This window comes from Scyliorhinus torazame, chromosome 1, assembly GCF_047496885.1.
Source record: "Scyliorhinus torazame isolate Kashiwa2021f chromosome 1, sScyTor2.1, whole genome shotgun sequence".
NCBI lineage: Eukaryota > Metazoa > Chordata > Chondrichthyes > Carcharhiniformes > Scyliorhinidae > Scyliorhinus > Scyliorhinus torazame.
In genome coordinates this window covers 408,170,938-408,193,004 of record NC_092707.1, presented here as the reverse complement: position 1 = coordinate 408,193,004, position 22,067 = coordinate 408,170,938, and the positions used below count along the sequence as shown (strand labels likewise).

The window sequence follows — 22,067 nt, the reverse complement described above, 5'->3', positions numbered from 1 at the left end:
GTGAGGAGAGAATGTTTCCCCTTGTCGGAGAATCTTGAACTAACTGTTTAAAAAAAAGGGGGACGTCTGTTTCAGACAGATGGGGAGAAATTATTTCTCTCAGGAGGTCGCGAGCCTCCGGAACGCTCTTCCTCAAAAGGCAGTGGAAGCTGAGTCTGTGAATATTTTTAAGGCAGAGCGAGAGAGATTCCTGTTTAACAAGAGGGTGAAAGGTTATCGGGGGTTAGGCAGCCATGTGGGGTCAAGGTTACAATCAGATCAGCCATGATCATTTGAAAGGTGAGTTGAGATGACGTTTAATCCACGTAGGAAGCAGTGAATGACTTTAATAACAGAGCAAGTGGTCGAACTTTGGTCGCTTTAGGTTATTTGAGTTACAATAACATGGGCGAAGCCAGTCTAGTGCTCACACTTACAGGAGGAAACACAATAAGACACACAACAGCAGAGTTATTATGTGGGGCACCAAATGCCCAGGCAACCTCAGACTCAAGGTGGGGAAAGCAATGCTGAATGATTTATTGTTGTTTGGTTCACACATACTCTAAGCATGTCAACTCAGTCCGATTCTGCACTGAATTCTGGGACACAAGCTCATCCCATGACTCGGGCTGAACATCATCCTCGAAATTAACAGGGAAGAACAGAAACATATGAAATGGAATGAAAATCGCTTATCGTCACAGGTAGGCTTCAAATGACGTTACTGTGAAAAGCCCCTCGTCGCCACATTCCGGCGCCTCTTCGGGGAGGCTGGTACGGGAATTGAACCGGCTGCTGGTCTGCCTTGGTCTGCTTTCAAAGCCAGCGATTTAGCCCTGTGCTAAACCAGCGTGAAGGCAGTGATGTGAAGGCATTGCTGTGAGACGTCAAGTTGGAACAATCACCACTGGCATGAACTATGTACCTCCCTCACAAGTAAGCCCGCCGCTGTGTTAAGGAAAGCTAGTATTAAAATTTTTAGGCTTGTGCATTGAATTAGTGCAGTTTAACTGGTGATGTTTGAGGGAAGTCACGCTGTTCAGCCGTTTTTGAGGTTGTAAGTTTAGTATTAAGTTCTGTAATTGGCTCTGTGTCATTCTTCAGTTCTTCAAATTACTGAGTGTACTGTGTTGTATTTCGTAGACCAATCACGTTTGAATATTGATATGGATTTTATACAGACTTTGCGCAATGTTAAAGATGAAGAAACCCATTCCAAGTAGGCGCTGAGAGAAGTCATCGCGACCCTCAAATAACCTGTCCACAACGTAGATGGCACGTTGCCCCCATTCTTGTCCAAATGGACAAGGGAGATTGTTTAACCTCAGTAAGAAATAACGGCAACAAACGTGGGTGAGAGGGATGGTTCCCCCAAGACATTGATACCTTAGAAGGTCCGTCCAGCAGCTATGGGATTCCTCAGTTAGTTTGATTTTGTTCGCTTGGTTTGGCACAAATAGGATACTATGGGAAATTATATCAATGGATAAACCCAACCCGCGAGAAACCAATGAGACCAATCGCGGATTCATCATGGACACCGTCAGACAATGAAGAATTAGTCTCACCTTATTTAGGCCCATTAGAATGCAATCACATCATTCATCACATTGGAGGATGGGGGTTGGCATTACTTTGGCAGAGAGGCAACCTCAACATCACAATGGCCTGTTTTGGCTGAACCAAAGGCCATAAAGGGAGATTGAAGAAGTACATTTATGTATAAAAAGGTAGATTTAGATATAAATTTACATACTAGGTTTTTATTAAAACCTATGGGCTCACATGGGCTTGCCGAGAGAGATAACGTCAGGTCATTGCTACGGCCACAGATAAAACTCCCAAGGACTTGTAGATGAGGTAAGGATGATTGCACACATAAAGTTGCTTGATACCAGGCAGCTGCCACTCACGTGATCATCAGAGAACACAGGACAATGGAAGGGAGTCTGGGGGCTATAGCTCAGCTGTATACTTAATCTAATAACTGTCTGAGTGCTTGTTGATAAGAAGAGGCACCTATGAACCTGGTACATTATATAATATTGTGCACGCGCCTTGATTCTGATTGGTAACTATACTCGTGTATAATGCATATGTAATCCTAATTCTTAACTGAGTGGACACAGATCATTTTTGAACAAATGTATTCTTTTGATTGCTGTATGTTAATTACTTCAAATAACAGAGAATTGCCCTGTATTTTCTGTGTGGGTGGAACTAGCAAGCCATCTGGCTACAGCTTGCAATAAAAGTTTAAACTGAACTTCAACTCTAAGTGTCATCTAGTCAATTGGAGAGTGAAGTACGCTATGGATGAATAACTGCCAGTGAAACTCCCGCTCTCACACACAGTCTCACGCACACACAGTCTCACAGACATACACAGTCACACATTCAGTCACATCACAAACACGCTCTCACACACCCTCCCACACACACAATATCACATATACACAGTCACACACTCAATCACATCACAAACACACAGTCTCACAGACATATACAGTCACACATTGTCACATCACAAACACGCTCTCACACACCCTCCCATACACACAATATCACATATACACAGTCACATACTCAATCACATCACACACACACTCTCACACACCCTCCTACAGTCTCCCACACCCTCCCACACACACAGTCTCACACACCCTCCCACACACAGTCTCACACACCCTCCCACACACACAGTCTCACACATACACAGTCACATACTCAATCACATCACATACACACTCTCACACACCCTCCTACACCCTCCCACACACACAGTCTCACACACCCTCCCACACACAGTCTTACACACCCTCCCACACACAGTCTCACATATACACAGTCACATACTCAATCACATCACATACACACTCTCACACACCCTCCTACAGTCTCCCACACCCTCCCACACACACAGTCTCACACACCCTCCCACACGCATAGTCTCACACACCCTCCCACACACAGTCTCACACACCCTCCCACAGTCTCACACATACACAGTCTCACACTCAATCACATCACACACAAATTCTCACACACACAGTCTCACACATACACACTCTCACACACCCTCAATCACATCACACACACTCTCACACCCTCCTACACACTCAGCCTCACATACACACATACTCAATCACATCACACACGCACTCTCACACAGTCTCACATATACACAGTCACACATTCAGTCACATCACAAACACGCTCTCACACACCCTCCCACACACACAATCTCACATATACACAGTCACATACTCAATCACATCACATACACACTCTCATACACCCTCCCACACAGTCTCACACATACAGTCACACACTCAATCACATTACACACACACTCACACAGTCTCACATATACACAGTCACACATTCAGTCACATCACAAACACGCTCTCACACACCCTCCCACACACACAGTCTCACATATACACAGTCACATACTCAATCACTTCACATACACACTCTCACACACCCTCCTACAGTCTCACACACCCTCCCACACACAGTCTCACACACCCTCCCACACAGTCTCACACATACACAGTCTCACACTCAATCACATCACACACAAACTCTCACACACACAGTCTCAGACATACACACTCTCACACACCCTCAATCACATCACACACACTCTCACACCCTCCTACACACACAGTCTCACATATACACAGTCACACACTCAATCACATCACATACACACTCACACAGTCTCACACTCCATCACATCACACACAAACTCTCACATACAGTCTCACACATACAGTCACACACTCAATCACATTACACACACACTCACACAGTCTCACACTCCATCACATCACACACAAACTCTCACATACACAGTCTCACACATACACACTCTCACACACCCTCAATCACATCACACACAAACTCTCACACACAGTCTGACACATACACACTCTCACACACCCTCAATCACATCACACACACACTCTCACACACACAGTCTCACACATACACACTCTCACACACCCTCAATCACATCACACACAAACTCTCACACACAGTCTCACACATACACACTCTCACACACCCTCAATCACATCACACACAAACTCTCACACACAGTCTCACACATACACACTCTCACACACCCTCAATCACATCACACACACAGTCTCACATATACACAGTCACACACTCAATCACATCACACACACACACAGTCTCACGTATACAGTCTAAAATAGTCACACACCCAATCACATCACATACACACAGCGTGCTCACCTGTATTGGCACAGCAGCCCTGATATGGTGTGACCAGGTGGATCAATAGAAAGATGAAACAATTCATCCCACTGTTCAGATACTTCATGTTAAATGGCCCCAGTCTCTTTCTGAAGTTGCGATGCCTGACCTGTGGAAATCACACCACCCCAGCGTTGTACCCGAGCGTTAAAATCCATGTAATCCTCCCTTGGTAGTGCATGGTTACAGAGGGTAAACCCTGCCATGTACGGAGCATAATAATGTCCTGATAATGATGTCAGCAGACAATTGTTTACAGTCTGTGATGTCAGCAACCACAGATAAGTAAAGTTGGCCTGGCTTAACCTGACTGAGGACCGGGTGGTGCACAAGGCTGGTACAGCGGGTGCCAGGAGATGTTGTTTAACAATCACATTTTGTTATTCGTTCATGGGTGTTGGGCATCGCTGGCAAGGCGGCATTTATAGCCCATCAACTGAGTGTCTTGCTCGGCCATTTCAGAGGGCATTTCAGAGTCAACCACGTTACTGTGGGCCTGGAGTCACATGTATGCCAGACCAGGTAAGGACGGCAGATTTCCTTCCCTAAAGGACATTAGTGAACCAGATGGGTTGTCACGACAATGGTTTTTAGGCTTTTAATTCCAGGTTTTTTTAATCAAATTCAAATTTCACCATGTGCCATGTGGGATTTGAACCAGGGTCCCCAGGGCATTATCTGGGATCTCTGGATTAGCAGACCAGTGACGAAGAACTCTGCCACTGACTCCCCATTCCATAGCCACATGCTCCAAGCTGCCCATTACTAAACCAAATGGAACCAATTAAACAGTCTCTGCCCCATGCACCATGAGCCTTTCAATAATAATCAATGGGCGGAGCGGCATGTGGCGCAGTGGATAGCACTGGGACTGCGGCGCTGAGGTCCCAGGTTTGACCCCGGCCCTGGGTCATGTCCGTGTGGAGATTTCCATTCTCCCCGTGTCTGCGTGGGTTTCACCCCCACAACCCAAAGATGTGCAGGGTAGGTGGATTGGCCACGCCAAATTGCCCCTTCATTGAGAAAAAAAAATAATTGGGTACTCTAAAGTTTATAAAAATAAAAATAAATAAATAATAACCAATGGGCTGGAGTTTAATTTATTCATTATGTTGCCATGTCCAATAACCTGAAAATATTTCCTTTAGACATTGCAGTGCCGTGTCCCCTTGTTAGAGGTGTAAGCACGGCTGTGAAACTCTGATTGGTGCTGTTATTGAGTATTTCAGTGACAGCACTGAGTTCGTTATCACATTTTAGGGAGGAAAGATCCATCAGTTACCTTACTGGACCAGTAATGCAGAACCCTCACGGAGTAGAACCAAGATTGGAATCTCACACTGAACTCATCCACGATTCCAATTGGACACAAATGAACAGCCAGCAGCTCGTGGTGCTGGCTGTGTGAATACTGGGGGACGGCTAAGCGGATATGTGAATGTCAGCAGGGGTCGGGTATGAGAATATCTGGTGAGGTGTGAATATTTGTGTGTGGGGGGGGGGGGGTTCAAAAAGGGCATAAGCATTGAATCTAACTCTCCCAACACAGCCAGGCGTGGTGATTCTCCCAGCTACCGATGACACTCCTACAGGTGAGTATACAGACCGATCGTTGCTTATATTACCGATCTGTCTTAGAGGGTGCCCAATGTAGTAAAGGGGCCAGTAAGGCAGACGTTCTCCGTTACCGCCTTATGGCAGGTTAGGGTGATCTGATGACCAGAACCCCCAGCCCCAAATCACTCGCCCTCCCAAAGGCCTCAAAGTTGAGCTCAGACAGGGAGCGGACCTTCAAGCACCCATTAGCCATTTGAGGGCCTCTGTTGGGGTGAGGGCAGGCTGGCTGCCCTAGGCCTCTCCTGCCCTGGTAACATGGCAGACAGGGCAGTGGAGGGGGGGTGGCAGGAAGCCCCCCCACCCCCCCTCGGGGTGATTAAAGGATTTCCTTCCTGTAAACCTTCTGGTGGGGAGCATTAAATTCTGCCCCAGGACTTTGAGACTTTATGCACAGGGAGTGATTAACTTGGCAATAATGTATGTCCCATTACAGAGGAGAGGTGGATGACTGTCGATCAGTAATAGTTTCAATTACTCTCATTTCTGCTTATTCGCAAACCGGGCAAAACAGACGACTGATAGTCAAAGGCAGTAATTGGTTTGTCTGAGCTTTAATTATGATTCAAAATACACCAAATCTTCAGCTTACATGTTTAACAGAGAAAGTGGTCACTGAAAAATTATTGCAAAAACAAGGGGCACAAACGATGATATACCCCCGTGCTTTACTATAACATGAATGTGTGGGAGATTATATAGATGGGTTATATAGAATACATAGCAGGAAACAGGCCATTCGGCCCAACAAGATTATACTGCGATTTATAATACACACAAATCATTCTAAATTTAAGCAAGATATTTGTCAATTTCTCTTATGTATGAAACAAGTTATAAAGAAAATATGATTAATATAGAGGAGTACAAGGCACAAATATAAAAAAAGGACATTGAAAAAGTTCCAGCTATGTTTAATTTTCCTCAATAACATTCCTGTCTCTTCAGCTTAAGGCCATTTGGGTTGGGATTAGTGGGATGAGCTCTCGAAGTTCCCATCATCAGGAGGAAGAGTCACCATGTTTTCCATTTTTAAACATATTGTAGTCAATTAAAATAGGCAACAGATCAAAAAATATTGATTTCAGGGCTGAAAACACAGGCTATAATCCCAGGACTGATTGACCGAAACAGCAATCATCAGGCACTTCACTGTTACAAGGTCAGGATACTGGAGCCCCCTACCCTCCCTAACAGCACTGTGATGCACCTACATCACACGTGGTTGTCGAAAACAATCCAGCAGCACCTTCTCAAGGAAAACTAGAAATGGGCAATAAATGCTGGATAAGCCCACAGGGCAGACAGAGAGTGACAGAGACAGAGAGTGACAGAGGCAGAGACTCCGGACGCAGAGGCAGAAACTCCGTACGCAGAGAGACTCCGGACGCAGAGACTCCGGACGCAGAGAGACTCCGGACAGAGACAATGGGCGAAATTCTCTGACCCCCCGCCAGGTCGGAGAATTGCCGGGGGCTGGCGTGAATCCCGCCCCCGCTGGTTGCCGTAGTCTCAGGCACCGGATATTCGGCGGGGGCGGGAATCGCGCCGCGCCGGTTGGCGGGGCCCCCGCGCGATTCTCCGGCCCGGATGGGCCGAAGTCCCGCCGCAAAAATGCCTGTCCCGCCGGCGTGGATTAAACCACCTACCTTACCGGCGGGACAAGGCGGCGCGGGCGGGCTCCGGGGTCCTGGGGGGGGCGCGGGGTGATCCGGCGCCGGGGGGTGCCCCCACGGTGGCCTGGCCCGCGATCGGGGCCCACCGATCTGCGGGCGGGCCTGTGCCGTGGGGGCACTCTTTCCCTTCCGCCTTCACCACGGTCTCCACCATGGCGGAGACGGAAGAGACTCCCTCCACTGCGCATGCACGGCAATGCCGTCAGCGGCCGCTGACGCTCCCGCGCATGCGCCGCCCGAGTTGTCAGTTCCGCGTCAGCTGGCGGGGCACCAAAGGCCTTTTCCGCCAGCTGGCGGGGCGGAAATTTGTCCGGCGCCGACCTAGCCCCTTAAAGTCGGGGCTCGGCCCCCAAAGATGCGGAGCATTCCTTTGGGGCGGCGCAATGCCCGTCTGATTTGCGCTGTTTCGGAAATGCGGCGCATGCGCGGGAGCGTCAGCGGCCGCCGACAGTTTCCCGCGCATGCGCAGTGGGGAGAGTCTCTTCCGCCTCCGCCATGGTGGAGGCCGTGGCGGAGGCGGAAGGGAAAGAGTGCCCCCACGGCACAGGCCCGCCCGCAGATCGGTGGGCCCCGATCGCGGGCCAGGCCACTGTGGGGGCACCCCCCGGGGCCAGATCGGCCCGCGCCCCCCCCCCCAGGACCCCGGAGACCGCCCACGCCGCCTGGTCCCGCCGGTAAATACCAGCTTTGATTTACGCCGGCGGGACAGGCAATCTCTGGGCGGGACTTCGGCCCATCCGGGCCGGAGATTTGAGCGGGGGGTCCCGCCAACCGGCGCGGCCCGATTCCCGCCCCCGCCCAATCTCCGGTACCGGAGACTTCGGCGGGGGCGGGGGCGGGATTCACGGTGGCCAGCGGCCATTCTCCGTCCCGGCGGGGGGGGTCGGAGAATGACGCCCAATGTCAGTAAGGGATGGTGCTCTGGTATATTTTCTTTTCTCTCGGTTTATTTGAATTGGATTACGTGAGGTTGTGGGCATTCTGCAGGACTGTACTTGCTGCCTCCGCTAACGCGTCCAGTGCGTCACTCAGCACGGTGTGGGTTACCCAAAATGAAGAGGTCGCCCCAAAAATAGATCCAACAATTGGTACAAAATCGAGGATTGGTTCTGCTACTGTCAGAGCCATCGCCAAGGCGCTTCGGCCCAGCAACGCGAACACCTTACCCTCACTTATCTGCCCAAACACAAATGGGTCCTTGACGTTACGCAGCAGGGAAGCCCGAGGTTTCCCCACCGTCCGAGCGAGATTTTCAATGGAGGCGTTATCCAGCCCCAGAATCTGCTGCATTAACAGCAGTGATGAGAGAATGATGGACAGGTCACAAACAAGGGACATGCCAGGGATTGGAACAGTACCACAAATTGCAGAGACTGTTGCAATTGCATGGATGAAAATCTTGAAGCGTTCTTGTTTCATTTTTATAACCGCAATGGAGGTGTTTGGCAGAGCCATGAGAAACAAATCCTTCTTTTTTTCTGGCAGGATAGAGTCCAGGGCACTCATTAAATCATTAAAATCATAATTATCTATGTCTTCACCTGAAATGAGATAAACTGGAGTGTCTTTCATCCCCTTTGCAGCCAATGAACTGGAATAATACTCCCTGATTCTCTCCAACGTTTTTTCTTGGTTGTAACCATGCTTCTTGCTCTCATTTTGAATAGACTGATCAATTTTAGAACGTACAAAGAAGATGGATTTACCAGCCGTCTTCATCTTTGCGGCTAGCACTTTGTCATGTTCACTGAAGCGCTCGGAACAAACAATTAAACCAAAGTCGTAATGTGAAAAGTTGGTCTGTTCCAGGAACTTTTTAAGTGGAAAGTTGAGAGAAGCGGCTCCAGGGAAGTCCCAGTAGGTCACATTGGGCAGAGTGGGATGTGGGTAGGGCATTGGTTCCATTGTGGTCTCCACAACACCAGTTAGTGCTGCATCCGCATGGTTCACATCCAGGCCTCTTAGTGCATTGACTAAGGTTGATTTGCCCACACCTGATGCACCCATTATTGCAACGTTAAGGCTCACATTTTTAAATGTGTTCGCTTTTTTCTCCATCTCTGATTGAAGATTTGACATTCCACCATGACTAAAAGCATCTGTCAGATCTTTAACATTTGTGGCACTGAAGTGTGTAGAGGATAGGGTGTGAGCCATTGATTCCTGAAAGGACAGGGTAAGGTAGAGATCCACATCATTAATTACTGATACCATACAGAGCAGAGTAGTCATCAAATGCAGTCAAAAACTGTTTGGAAACGCACTTAACAGGTGCATTGAACCAGAGATCCAACATTTAGCCTTGCCAGATAGGAATTGTGATACAGACTATAGAATCATAGAATGATACAGCACAAAACAAGGCCATTCAGCCCATCGAATGTCAGTCATTTTACAGCAGAAGCCAAGTTAACAATTACGCCCAACAATAATCCCATGATTGTCTTCTCTCCCGAGTTCAGATATCTTTACTTAGGTTTCACATTTGGTTCCCTATCTCTGCGCTCCGTGCAATTTCTGGAAATTGCTGTTAGAAACGTTCAGAAAACATGTTGATTAAAAAGTCTCTCCTCTGGATCCGCCCAGATCCATTCTGGGTTTAAACTAGTTCAGCAGGGGATTGGGAACCTGAATTGTAGCTCCAGTATACTGGAGGTTGAGAGTAGTGAGGTCATGAGTAAGGTTTCAAAGTTGCAGGAGTGTACCGGCAGGCTGGAAGGTGGTTTAAAGTGTGTCTTCTTCAATGCCAGGAGCATCCGGAATAAGGTGGGTGAACTTGCGGCATGGGTTGGTAACTGGGACTTCGATGTTGTGGCCATTTCGGAGACATGGATAGAGCAGGGACAGGAATGGTTGTTGCAGGTGCCGGGGTTTAGATATTTCAGTAAGTTCAGGGAAGGTGGTAAAAGAGGGGGAGGGGTGGCACTGTTAGCCAAGGACAGTATTACGGTGGCAGAAAGGATGTTTAATGAGGACTCGTCTACTGAGGTAGTATGGGCTGAGGTTAGAAACAGGAAAGGAGAGGTCACCCTGTTAGGGGTTTTCTATAGGCCTCCGAAAAGCTCCAGAGATGTAGAGGAAAGGATTGCAAAGATGATTCTGGATAGGAGCGAAAGCAACAGGGTAGTTGTTATGGGGGACTTTAACTTTCCAAATATTGACTGGAAACGCTATAGTTCGAGTACTTTAGATGGGTCCGTTTTTGTCCAATGTGTGCAGGAGGGTTTCCAGACACAGTATGTAGATAGGCCAATGAGAGGCCATATTGGATTTGGTACTGGGTAATGAACAAGGTCAGGTGTTAGATTTGGAGGTAGCTGAGCACTTTGGTGATAGTGACCACAATTTGATTACATTTACTTTAGTGATGGAAAGGGATAGGTATATACCACAGGGCAAGAGTTATATCTGGGGAAAAGGCAATTATGATGCGATGAGGCAAGACTTAGGATGCATCGGATGGAGAGGAAAACTGCAGGGGATGGGCACAATGGAAATGTGGAGCTTGTTCAAGGAACAGCTACTGCGTGTCCTTGATAAGTATGTACCTGTCAGGCAGGGAGGAAGTGGTCGAGCAAGGGAACCGTGGTTTACTAAGGCAGTCAAAACACTTGTCAAGAGGAAGAAGGAGGCTTATGTAAAGATGAGACATGAAGGTTCAGTTAGGGCACTCGAGAGTTACAAGTTAGCTAGAGAAGTCTTTGGCAGGGAGAATCAAGGATAACCCTAAAGCTTTCTATAGCTATGTCAGGAATAAAAGAATGACTTGGGTAAGAATAGGGCCAGTCAAGGACAGTAGTGGAAAGTTGTGCGTGGAGTCTGAGGAGATGGGAGAGGTGCTAAGTGAATATTTTTCGTCAGTATTCACACAGGAAAAAGACAATGTTGTCGAGGAGAATACTGAGATTCAGGCTACTAGACTAGGAGGGCTTGAGGTTCATAAGGAGGAGGTGTTAGCAATTCTGGAAAGTGTGAAAATAGATAAGTCCCCTGGGCCGGATGGGATTTATCCTAGGATTCTCTGGGAAGCTGGGGAGGAGATTGCTGAGCCTTTGGCTTTGATCTTTAAGTCATCTTTGTCTACAGGAATAGTGCCAGAAGACTGGAGGATAGCAAATGTTGTCCCCTTGTTCAAGAAGGGGAGTAGAGACAACCCCGGTAACTATAGACCAGTGAGCCTTACTTCTGTTGTAGGCAAAATCTTGGAAAGGTTTATAAGAAATAGGATGTATAATCATCTGGAAAGGAATAATTTGATTAGAGATAGTCAACACGGTTTTGTGAAGGGTAGGTTGTGCCTCACAAACCTTATAGAGTTAATTGAGAAGGTGACCAAACAGGTGGATGAGGGTAAAGCAGTTGATGTGGTGAATATGGATTCCAGTAAAGCGTTTGATAAGGTTCCCCACGGTAGGCTACTGCAGAAAATACGGAGGCATGGGATTCAGGGTGATTTCGCAGTTTGGATCAGAAATTGGCTAGCTGGAAGAAGACAAAGGGTGGTGGTTGATGGGAAATGTTCAGACTGGAGTCCAGTTACCAGTGGTGTACCACAAGGATCTGTTTTGGGGCCACTGCTGTTTGTCATTTTTATAAATGACCTGGAGGAGGGCGTAGAAGGATGGGTGAGTAAATTTGCAGATGACACTAAAGTCGGTGGAGTTGTGGACAGTGCGGAAGGATGTTACAAGTTACAGAAGGACATAGATAAGCTGCAGCGCTGGGCTGAGGGGTGGCAAATGGAGTTTAATGCAGAAAAGTGTGAGGTGATTCATTTTGGAAGGAATACCAGGAAGTCAGAATACTGGACTAATGTTAAGATTCTTGGCAGTGTGGATGAGCAGAGAGATCTCGGTGTCCATGTACATAGATCCCTGAAAGTTGCCACCCAGGTTGAGAGGGTTGTTAAGAAAGCGTACGGTGTGTTAGCTTTTATTGGTAGAGGGATTGCGTTTCGGAGCCACGAGGTCATGTTGCAGCTGTACAAAACTCTGGTGCGGCCGCATTTGGAGTATTGCATGCAATTCTGGTGGCTGCATTATAGGAAGGGTGTGGAAGCATTGGAAAGGGTGCAGAGGAGATTTACCAGAATGTTGCCTGGTATGGAGGGAAGATCTTATGAGGGAAGGCTGAGGGACTTGAGGCTGTTTTCGTTAGAGAGAAGAAGGTTAAGAGGTGACTTAATTGAGGCATACAAGATGATCAGAGGATTGGATAGGATGGACAATGAGAGCCGTTTTCCTAGGATGGTGATGTCTAGCACGAGGGGAGATAGCTTTAAATTGAGGGGAGATAGATATAGGACAGATGTCAGAGGTAGGTTCTTTGCTCAGAGAGTAGTAAGGGTGTGGAATGCCCTGCCTGCAACAGTGGTGGACTCGCAAACTCTAAGGGCATTCAAATGGTCATTGGATAGACATATGGACGATAAGGGAATAGTGTAGATGGGCTTGAGTAGTTTCACAGGTCGGCGCAACATCGAGGGCCGAAGGGCCTGTACTGCGCTGTAATGTTCTATGTACCCATACCAGTACCTATCTAAACACTTTATCATCCTTTCTTTCAAGGCATCGTTATTCACACAGAAGCTGAGTTGGATCGCTGGGGGTTTCTGGGGCCCTTTTGGAAAGCGGGAGGACAGCAGAGCTAAATTTCCAACTTTCAGACACAATTTGAATCCTAATGATTTCCTGCAGATGGTGAGGATTACAGAATCAGTTCTGTCAGCATTTGTTCAAGTGTCTTGCGTTGCAATCCATTTGATCCTGATGCTTTTTCCAGTTTTAACTTGTTCACTTCATCATTAACTTCACGATCTGTCATTTCTATTTACTGCTATAAAAATTGACATCTCTGAATTATAATCTGGATCATTATTCAGATACAGAGGGCAGGATTCTTCATCAGCTGACGCCGAAATCGGGAAAGGCGATTGGACAGAGAATTGGTTCCGACGCCAAAACTCGCGGCGGGCGATTTAGTTTAAAATCGCAACGCTCCAGCACCTCGACAGTGACATCAATGCGGTCAGGAACGCACGTACAGTAGACACCGTTTGCATATCATTAGCAGGTCCGACCCGGGATTCTCCGGGGACTCCGCAATGATCCGCCTCCGATGGGCCGAGTTTCCGATGGCGCAGTTCACTCGTGCTTTTAAAAATCGTAAAAACGGCGCGGGGGCTGCTGAGGGAGAGAGCGGGGTTACAGAAAGTGTCCAACATTGCCATAGTTTGCTGAAAGTTGTGACACCAGGGCCGGGGGAACGGGCACAGAACACCTTTGCAGCCATGCAGCTGCACATGCAGCTGCACAGGCAGCTCCCAGCCCACTGTGCACTTAGGGCTGCGAGTCGTATGGGTGTCCCCCCAGACCACACCCCTAGGAGCCCTCTGGCCCCAGCCGACCCATCAGCTGTGTGGGCGCACTTCAGCACAATCAGTGCCATCTTGTTGTCTGGGATGAGTGTGTGTGGGGAGTGTAATGTGTGTGTGCGGCTGGGATGAGTGTGTGTGGGGAGTGTAATGTGTGTGTGCGGCTGGGATGAGTGGGTGTGGGGAGTGTAATGTGTGTGTGTGGCTGGGATGAGTGTGTGTCGGGGAGTGTAATGTGTGAGGTTGGGATGTGTGTGTGTGGGGAGTGTAATCTGTGTGTGCGGCTGGGATGAGTGTGTGTGGGGAGTGTAATGTGTGTGTGCGGCAGGGATGAGTGTGTGTCGGGAGTGTAATCTGTGTGTGCGGCTGGGATGAGTGTGTGTGGGGAGTGTAATGTGTGTGTGTGGCTGGGATGAGTGTGTGTCGGGAGTGTAATGTGTGTGTGCAGCTGGGATGAGTGTGTGTCGGCAGTGTAATGTGTGTGTGCGGCTGGGATGAGTGTGTGTGGGGAGTAATGTGTGTGTGCGGCTGGGATGAGTGTGTGTGGGGAGTGTAATGTGTGTGTGCAGCTGGGATGAGTGTGTGTCGGGAGTGTAATGTGTGTGTGCGGCTGGGATGAGTGTGTGAGGGGAGTGTAATGTGTGTGTGCGGCTGGGATGAGTGTGTGTGGGGAGTGTAATGTGTGTGTGCGGCTGGGATGAGTGTGTGTGGGGAGTGTAATGTGTGTGTGCGGCTGGGCTGAGTGTGTGTGGGGAGTGTAATGTGTGTGTGCGGCTGGGATGAGTGTGTGTGGGGGGTGTAATGTGTGTGGGCGGCAGGGATGAGTGTGTGAGGGGAGAGTAATGTGTGTGTGCGGCTGGGATGTGTGTGTGTGGGGAGTGTAATGTGTGTGTGCGGCAGGGATGAGTGTGTGGGGGAGTGTAATGTGTGTGTGCGGCTGGGATGAGTGTGTGTGGGGAGTGTAATGTGTGTGCGCGGCTGGGATGAGTGTGTGTGGGGAGTGTAATGTGTGTGCGCGGCTGGAATGAGTGTGTGTGGGGAGTGTAATGTGTGTGTGCGGCTGGGATGAGTGTGTGTGGGGAGTGTAATGTGTGTGTGCGGCTGGGATGAGTGTGTGTGGGGAGTGTAATGTGTGTGTGCGGCTGGGATGTGTGTGTGTGGGGAGAGTAATGTGTGTGTGCAGCTGGGATGAGTGTGTGGGGAGTGTAATGTGTGCGCGGTTGGGATGAGTGTGTGTGGGGAGTGTAATGTGTGTGTGCGGCTGGGATGAGTGTGTGTGGGGAGTGTAATGTGTGTGCGGTTGGCATGAGTGTGTGTGGGGAGTGTAATGTGTGTGTGCGGCTGGGATGAGTGTGTGGGGAGAGTAATGTGTGTGTACAGCTGGGATGAGTGTGTGTGGGGAGTGTAATGTGTGTGCGGTTGGGATGAGAGTGTGTGGGGAGTGTAATGTGTGTGTGCGGCTGGGATGAGTGTGTGTGGGGAGTGTAATGTGTGTGTGCGGTTGGGATGAGTGTGTGTGGGGAGTGTAATGTGTGTGTGCGGCTGGGATGAGTGTGAGTGGGGAGTGTACTGTGTGTGCGGCTGGGATGAGTGTGTGTGGGGAGTGTAATGTGTGTGTGCGGCTGGGATGTGTGTGTGTGTGGGGAGTGTAATGTGTGTGTGCGGCTGGGGTGAGTGTGTGTGGGGAGTGTAATGTGTGTGTGCGGCTGGGATGAGTGTGTGTGGGGAGTGTAATGTGTGTGTGCGGCTGGGATGAGTGTGTGTGGGGAGTGTAATGTGTATGTGCGGCTGGGATGAGTGTGTGTGGGGAGTGTAATGTGTGTGTGCGGCTGGGATGAGTGTGTGTGGGGAGTGTAATGTGTGTGTGCGGCTGGGATGAGTGTGTGTGGGGAGTGTAATGTGTGTGTGCGGCTGGGATGAGTGTGTGTGGGGAGTGTATTGTGTGTGTGCGGCGGAGATGAGTGTGTGTGGGGAGTGTAATGTGTGTGTGCGGCTGGGATGAGTGTGTGTGGGGAGTGAAATGTGTGTGCGGCTGGGATGAGTGTGTGTGGGGAGTGTAATGTGTGTGTGCGGCTGGGATGAGTGTGTGTGGGGAGTGTAATGTGTTTGTGCGGCTGGGATGAGTGTGTGTGGGGAGTGTAATGAGTGTGTGCGGCTGGGATGAGTGTGTGTGGGGAGTGTAATGGGTGTGTGCGGCTGGGATGAATGTGTGTGGGGTGTGTAATGTGTGTGTGCGGCTGGAATGAGTGTGTGTGGGGAGTGTAATGGGTGTGCTTGGGGAGTGTAATGGGTGTGTGCGGCTGGGATGAGTGTGTGTGGGGAGTGTAATGTGTGTGCGCAGCTGGGATGAGTGTGTGTCGGGAGTGTAACGTGTGTGTGCGGCTGGGATGAGTGTGTGTGGGGAGTGTAACGTGTGTGTGTGGCTGGGATGAGTGTGTGTGGGGAGTGTAATGTGTGTGTGCGGCTGGGATGAGTGTGTGTGGGGAGTGTACTGTGTGTGCGGCTGGCATGAGTGTGTGTGGGGAGAGTAATGTGTGTGCGGCTGGGATGAGTGTGTGTGGGGAGTGTAATGTGTGTGTGCGGCTGGAATGAGTGTGTGTGGGGAGTGTAATGTGTGTGTGCGGCTGGGATGAGTGTGTGTGGGGAGTGTAATGTGTGTGTGCGGCTGGGATGAGTGTGTGTGAGGGGTGTAATGTGTGTGTGCGGCTGGGATGAGCGTGTGTGGGGAGAGTAATGTGTGTGTGCGGCTGGGATGAGTGTGTGTGGGGAGTATATTGTGTGTGTGCGGCTGGGATGAGTGTGTGTGGGGAGTGTAATGTGTGTGCGGCTGGGATGAGTGTGTGTGGGGAGTGTAATGTGTGTGTGCGGCTGGAATGAGTGTGTGTGGGGAGTGTAATGTGTGTGTGCGGCTGGGATGAGTGTGTGTGGGGAGTGTAATGTGTGTGTGCGGCTGGGATGAGTGTGTGTGGGGAGTGTAATGTGTGTGTGCGGCTGGGATGAGTGTGCGTGGGGAGTGTAATGTGTGTGTGTGGCTGGGATGAGTGTGTGTGGGGAGTGTAATCTGTGTGTGCGGCTGGGATGAGTGTGTGTGGGAAGTGTAATGTGTGTGTGCGGCTGGGATGAGTGTGTGTGGGGAGTGTAATGTGTGTGTGTGGCTGGGATGAGTGTGTGTGGGGAGTGTAATGTGTGTGTGCGGCTGGGATGTGTGTGTGTGGGGAGAGTAATGTGTGTGTGCAGCTGGGATGAGTGTGTGGGGAGTGTAATGTGTGCGCGGTTGGGATGAGTGTGTGTGGGGAGTGTAATGTGTGTGTGCGGCTGGGATGAGTGTGTGTGGGGAGTGTAATGTGTGTGCGGTTGGCATGAGTGTGTGTGGGGAGTGTAATGTGTGTGTGCGGCTGGGATGAGTGTGTGGGGAGAGTAATGTGTGTGTACAGCTGGGATGAGTGTGTGTGGGGAGTGTAATGTGTGTGCGGTTGGGATGAGAGTGTGTGGGGAGTGTAATGTGTGTGTGCGGCTGGGATGAGTGTGTGTGGGGAGTGTAATGTGTGTGTGCGGTTGGGATGAGTGTGTGTGGGGAGTGTAATGTGTGTGTGCGGCTGGGATGAGTGTGAGTGGGGAGTGTACTGTGTGTGCGGCTGGGATGAGTGTGTGTGGGGAGTGTAATGTGTGTGTGCGGCTGGGATGTGTGTGTGTGTGGGGAGTGTAATGTGTGTGTGCGGCTGGGGTGAGTGTGTGTGGGGAGTGTAATGTGTGTGTGCGGCTGGGATGAGTGTGTGTGGGGAGTGTAATGTGTGTGTGCGGCTGGGATGAGTGTGTGTGGGGAGTGTAATGTGTCTGTGCGGCTGGGATGAGTGTGTGTGGGGAGTGTAATGTGTGTGTGCGGCTGGGATGAGTGTGTGTGGGGAGTGTAATGTGTGTGTGCGGCTGGGATGAGTGTGTGTGGGGAGTGTAATGTGTCTGTGCGGCTGGGATGAGTGTGTGTGGGGAGTGTAATGTGTGTGTGCGGCTGGGATGAGTGTGTGTTGGGAGTGTAATGTGTGTGTGCGGCTGGGATGAGTGTGTGTGGGGAGTGTAATGTGTGTGTGCGGCTGGGATGAGTGTGTGTGGGGAGTGTAATGTGTGTGTGCGGCTGGGATGAGTGTGTGTGGGGAGTGTAATGAATCTGTGCGGCTGGGATGAGTGTGTGTGGCGAGTGTAATGGGTGTGTGTGGGGAGTGTAATGTGTGTGTGCGGCTGGGATGAGTGTGTGGGGAGTGTAATGTGTGTGTGCGGCTGGGATGTGTGTGTGGGGGTTGTAATGTGTGTGTGCGGCTGGGATGAGTGTGTGTAGGGAGTGTAATGTGTGTGTGCGGCTGGGATGAGTGTGTGTGGGGCGTGTAAAGTGTGTGTGCGGCTGGGATGAGTGTGTGTGGGGAGTGTAATGTGTGTGTGCGGCTGGTTTGAGTGTGTGTGGGGAGTGTAATGTGTGTGCGGCTGGGATGAGTGTGTTTGGGAAGTGTAATGTGTGTGTGCGGCTGGGATGAGTGTGTGTGGTGAGTGTAATGTGTGTGTGCGTCTGGGATGAGTGCGTGTGGGGAGTGTAATGCGTGTGTGCAGCTGGGATGAGTGTGGGTGGGGAGTGTAATGTGTGTGTACGGCTGGCATGAGTGTGTGTGGGGAGTGTAATGTGTGTGCGCGGCTGGGATGAGTGTGTGTGGGGAGTTTAATGTGTGTGCGCGGCTGGGGTGAGTGTGTGTGGGGAGTGTAATGTGTGTGTGCGGCTGGGATGAGTGTGTGTGGGGAGTGTATTGTGTGTGTGCGGCTGGGATGAGTGTGTGTGGGGAGTGTAATGTGTGTGTGCGGCTGTGATGAGTGTGTGTGGGGAGTGTAATGTGTGTGTGCGGCTGGGATGAGTGTGTGTGGGGAGTGTAATGTGTGTGTGCGGCTGGGATGAGTGTGTGTGGGGAGTGTAATGTGTGTGTGAGGCTGGGATGAGTGTGTGTGGGGAGTGTAATGTGTGTGTGCGGCTGGGATGAGTGTGTGTGGGTTATGTAATGTGTGTGTGCAGCTGGGATGAGTGTGTGTGGGGAGTGCAATGTGTGTGTGCGGCTGGGATGAGTGTGTGTGGGGAGTGTGCTGTGTGTGCGGCTGGGATGAGTGTGTGTGGGGAGTGTAATGGGTGTGTGCGGCTGGGATGAGTGTGTGTGGGGAGTGTAATGTGTGTGTGCGGCTGGGATGAGTGTGTGTGAGGAGTGTAATGTGTGTCTGCGGCTGGGGTGAGTGTGTGTGGGGAGTGTAATGTGTGTGTGCGGCTGGGGTGAGTGTGTGTGGGGAGTGTAATGTGTGTGTGCGGCTGGGGTGAATGTGTGTGGGGAGTGTAATGTGTGTGTGCGGCTGGGATGAGTGTGTGTGGGGAGTGTAATGTGTGTGTGCGGCTGGGATGAGTGTGTGTTGGGAGTGTAATGTGTGTGTGCGGCTGGGATGAGTGTGTGTGGGGAGTGTAATGTGTGTGTGCGGCTGGGATGAGTGTGTGTGGGGAATGTAATGTGTGTGTGCGGCTGGGATGAGTGTGTGTGGGGAGTGTAATGTGTGTGTGCGGCTGGGATGAGTGTGTGTGGGGCTTGTAATGTGTGTGTGCGGCTGGGATGAGTGTGTGTAGGGAGTGTAATGTGTGTGTGTGGCTGGGATGAGTGTGTGTGGGGAGTGTAACGTGTGTGCGCGGCTGGGATGAGTGCGTGTGGGGAGTGTAATGTGTGTGTGCGGCTGGGGTGAGTGTGTGTGGGAAGTGTAATGTGTGCGTGGTGCTGGGGTGAGTGTGTGTGGGGAGTGTAATGTGTGTGTGCGGCTGGGATGAGTGTTTGTGGAGAGTGTAATGTGTGTGTGTGGCTGGGATGAGTGTTTGTGGGGAATGTAATGTGTGTGTGCGGCTGGGATGAGTGTGTGTGGGGAGTGTAATGTGTGTGTGCGGCTGGGATGTGTGTGTGTGGGGAGTGTAATGTGTTTGTGCGGCTGGGATGAGTGTGTGGGGAGTGTAACGTGTGTGTGCGGCTGGGATGAGTGTGTGTGGGGAGTGTAATGTGTGTGTGCGGCTGGGATGAGTGTGTGTGGGGAGTGTACTGTGTGTGCGGCTGGCATGAGTGTGTGTGGGGAGTGTAATGTGTGTGCGGCTGGGATGAGTGTGTGTGGGGAGTGTAATGTCTGTGTGCGGCTGGAATGAGTGTGTGTGGGGAGTGTAATGTGTGTGTGCGGCTGGGATGAGTGTGTGTGGGGAGTGTAATGTGTGTGTGCGGCTGGGATGAGTGTGTGTGGGGGGTGTAATGTGTGTGTGCGGCTGGGAGGAGCGTGTGTGGGGAGAGTAATGTGTGTGTGCGGCTGGGATGAGTGTGTGTGGGGAGTATAATGTGTGTGTGCGGCTGGGATGAGTGTGTGTGGGGACTGTAATGTGTGTGTGCGGCTGGGATGAGTGTGTGTGGGGAGTGTAATGTGTGTGTGCGGCTGGGATGAGTGTGTGTGGGGAGTGTAATGTGTGTGCGGCTGGGATGAGTGTGTGTGGGGAGTGTAATGTGTGTGCGGCCGGGATGAGTGTGCGTGGGGAGTGTAATGTGTGTGTGCGGCTGGGATGAGTGTGTGTGGGGAGTGTAATGTGTGTGTGCGGCTGGGATGAGTGTGCGTGGGGAGTGTAATGTGTGTGTGTGGCTGGGATGAGTGTGTGTGGGGAGTGTAATCTGTGTGTGCTATTGGGATGAGAGAGTGTGGGGAGTGTAATGTGTGTGTGCGGCTGGGATGAGTGTGTGTGGGGAGTGTAATGTGTGTGCGGCTGGGATGAGTGTGTGTGGGGGGTGTAATGTGTGTGTGCGGCTGGGATGAGCGTGTGTGGGGAGAGTAATGTGTGTGTGCGGCTGGGATGAGTGTGTGTGGGGAGTATAATGTGTGTGTGCGGCTGGGATGAGTGTGTGTGGGGACTGTAATGTGTGTGTGCGGCTGGGATGAGTGTGTGTGGGAGTGTAATGTGTGTGTGCGGCTGGGATGAGTGTGTGTGGGGAGTGTACTGTGTGTGAGGCAGGGATGAGTGTGTGTGGGGAGTGTAATGTGTGTGCGGCTGGGATGAGTGTGTGTGGGGAGTGTAATGTGTGTGTGCGGCTGGGATGAGTGTGTGTGGGGAGTGTAATGTGTGTGTGCGGCTGGGATGAGTGTGTGTGGGGAGTGTAATGTGTGTGTGCGGCTGGGATGTGTGTGTGTGGGGAGAGTAATGTGTGTGTGCAGCTGGGATGAGTGTGTGGGGAGTGTAATGTGTGCGCGGTTGGGATGAGTGTGTGTGGGGAGTGTAATGTGTGTGTGCGGCTGGGATGAGAGTGTGTGGGGAGTGTAATGTGTGTGCGGCTGGGATGAGTGTGTGTGGGGAGTGTAATGTGTGTGTGCGGCTGGGATGAGTGTGTGTGGGGAGTGTACTGTGTGTGTGCGGCTGGGATGAGTGTGTGTGGGGTGTGTAATGTATGTGTGCGGCTGGGATGAGTGTGTGTGGGGAGTGTAATGTGTGTGTGCGGCTGGGATGAGTGTGTGTGGGAAGTGTAATGTGTGTGTGCGGCTGGGTTGAGTGTGTGTGGAGAGTGTACTGTGTGTGCGCGGCTGGGATGAGTGTATGTGGGGAGTGTAATGTGTGTGTGCGGCTGGGATGAGTGTGTGTGGGGAGTGTAATGTGTGTGCGGCTGGGATGAGTGTGTGTGGGGAGTGTAATGTGTGTGTGCGGCTGGGATGAGTGTGTGGGGAGTGTAATGTGTGTGTGCGGCTGGGATGAGTGTGTGTGGGGAGTGTAATGTTTGTGCGGTTGGCATGAGTGTGTGTGGGGAGTGTAATGTGTGTGTGCGGCTGGGATGAGTGTGTGGGGAGAGTAATGTGTGTGTACAGCTGGGATGAGTGTGTGTGGGGAGTGTAATGTGTGTGCGGTTGGGATGAGAGTGTGTGGGGAGTGTAATGTGTGTGTGCGGCTGGGATGAGTGTGTGTGGGGAGTGTAATGTGTGTGTGCGGTTGGGATGAGTGTGTGTGGGGAGTGTAATGTGTGTGTGCGGCTGGGATGAGTGTGTGTGGAGAGTGTACTGTGTGTGCGGCTGGGATGAGTGTGTGGGGAGTGTAATGTGTGTGTGCGGCTGGGATG

General features: G+C 50.8%; 2 protein-coding genes and 1 long non-coding RNA gene across 11 annotated transcripts in view; 1 reads left to right on the top strand and 2 right to left on the bottom strand.

The window, feature by feature from the left end:
• LOC140410946 (V-set domain-containing T-cell activation inhibitor 1-like) overlaps positions 1 to 4,422 on the bottom strand; it is a 35,834-nt gene extending 31,412 nt beyond the window's left edge. For both annotated transcript variants that reach the window (XM_072499838.1, XM_072499927.1), the window contains exon 1: positions 4,252 to 4,422. In XM_072499838.1, coding sequence (XP_072355939.1) covers positions 4,252 to 4,339 — 88 coding nt within the window. In that variant the 5' untranslated portion in view covers positions 4,340 to 4,422. The remainder of the gene's footprint in view (positions 1 to 4,251) is intronic.
• A 238-nt stretch (positions 4,423 to 4,660) lies between these two features.
• Positions 4,661 to 13,386, top strand: LOC140428282 (uncharacterized). The gene is made up of 2 exons (XR_011948745.1): positions 4,661 to 4,794; positions 13,130 to 13,386. It is a non-coding gene; the product is annotated as an uncharacterized lncRNA (long non-coding RNA).
• The window catches only part of LOC140428247 (interferon-inducible GTPase 5-like), an 88,727-nt gene continuing 75,015 nt past the window's right edge, over positions 8,356 to 22,067 (bottom strand). For all 8 annotated transcript variants that reach the window (XM_072514548.1, XM_072514538.1, XM_072514566.1 and 5 more), the window contains one exon: positions 8,356 to 9,725. In XM_072514548.1, the coding sequence (XP_072370649.1) occupies positions 8,523 to 9,725 (1,203 nt within the window). In that variant the 3' untranslated portion in view covers positions 8,356 to 8,522. The remainder of the gene's footprint in view (positions 9,726 to 22,067) is intronic.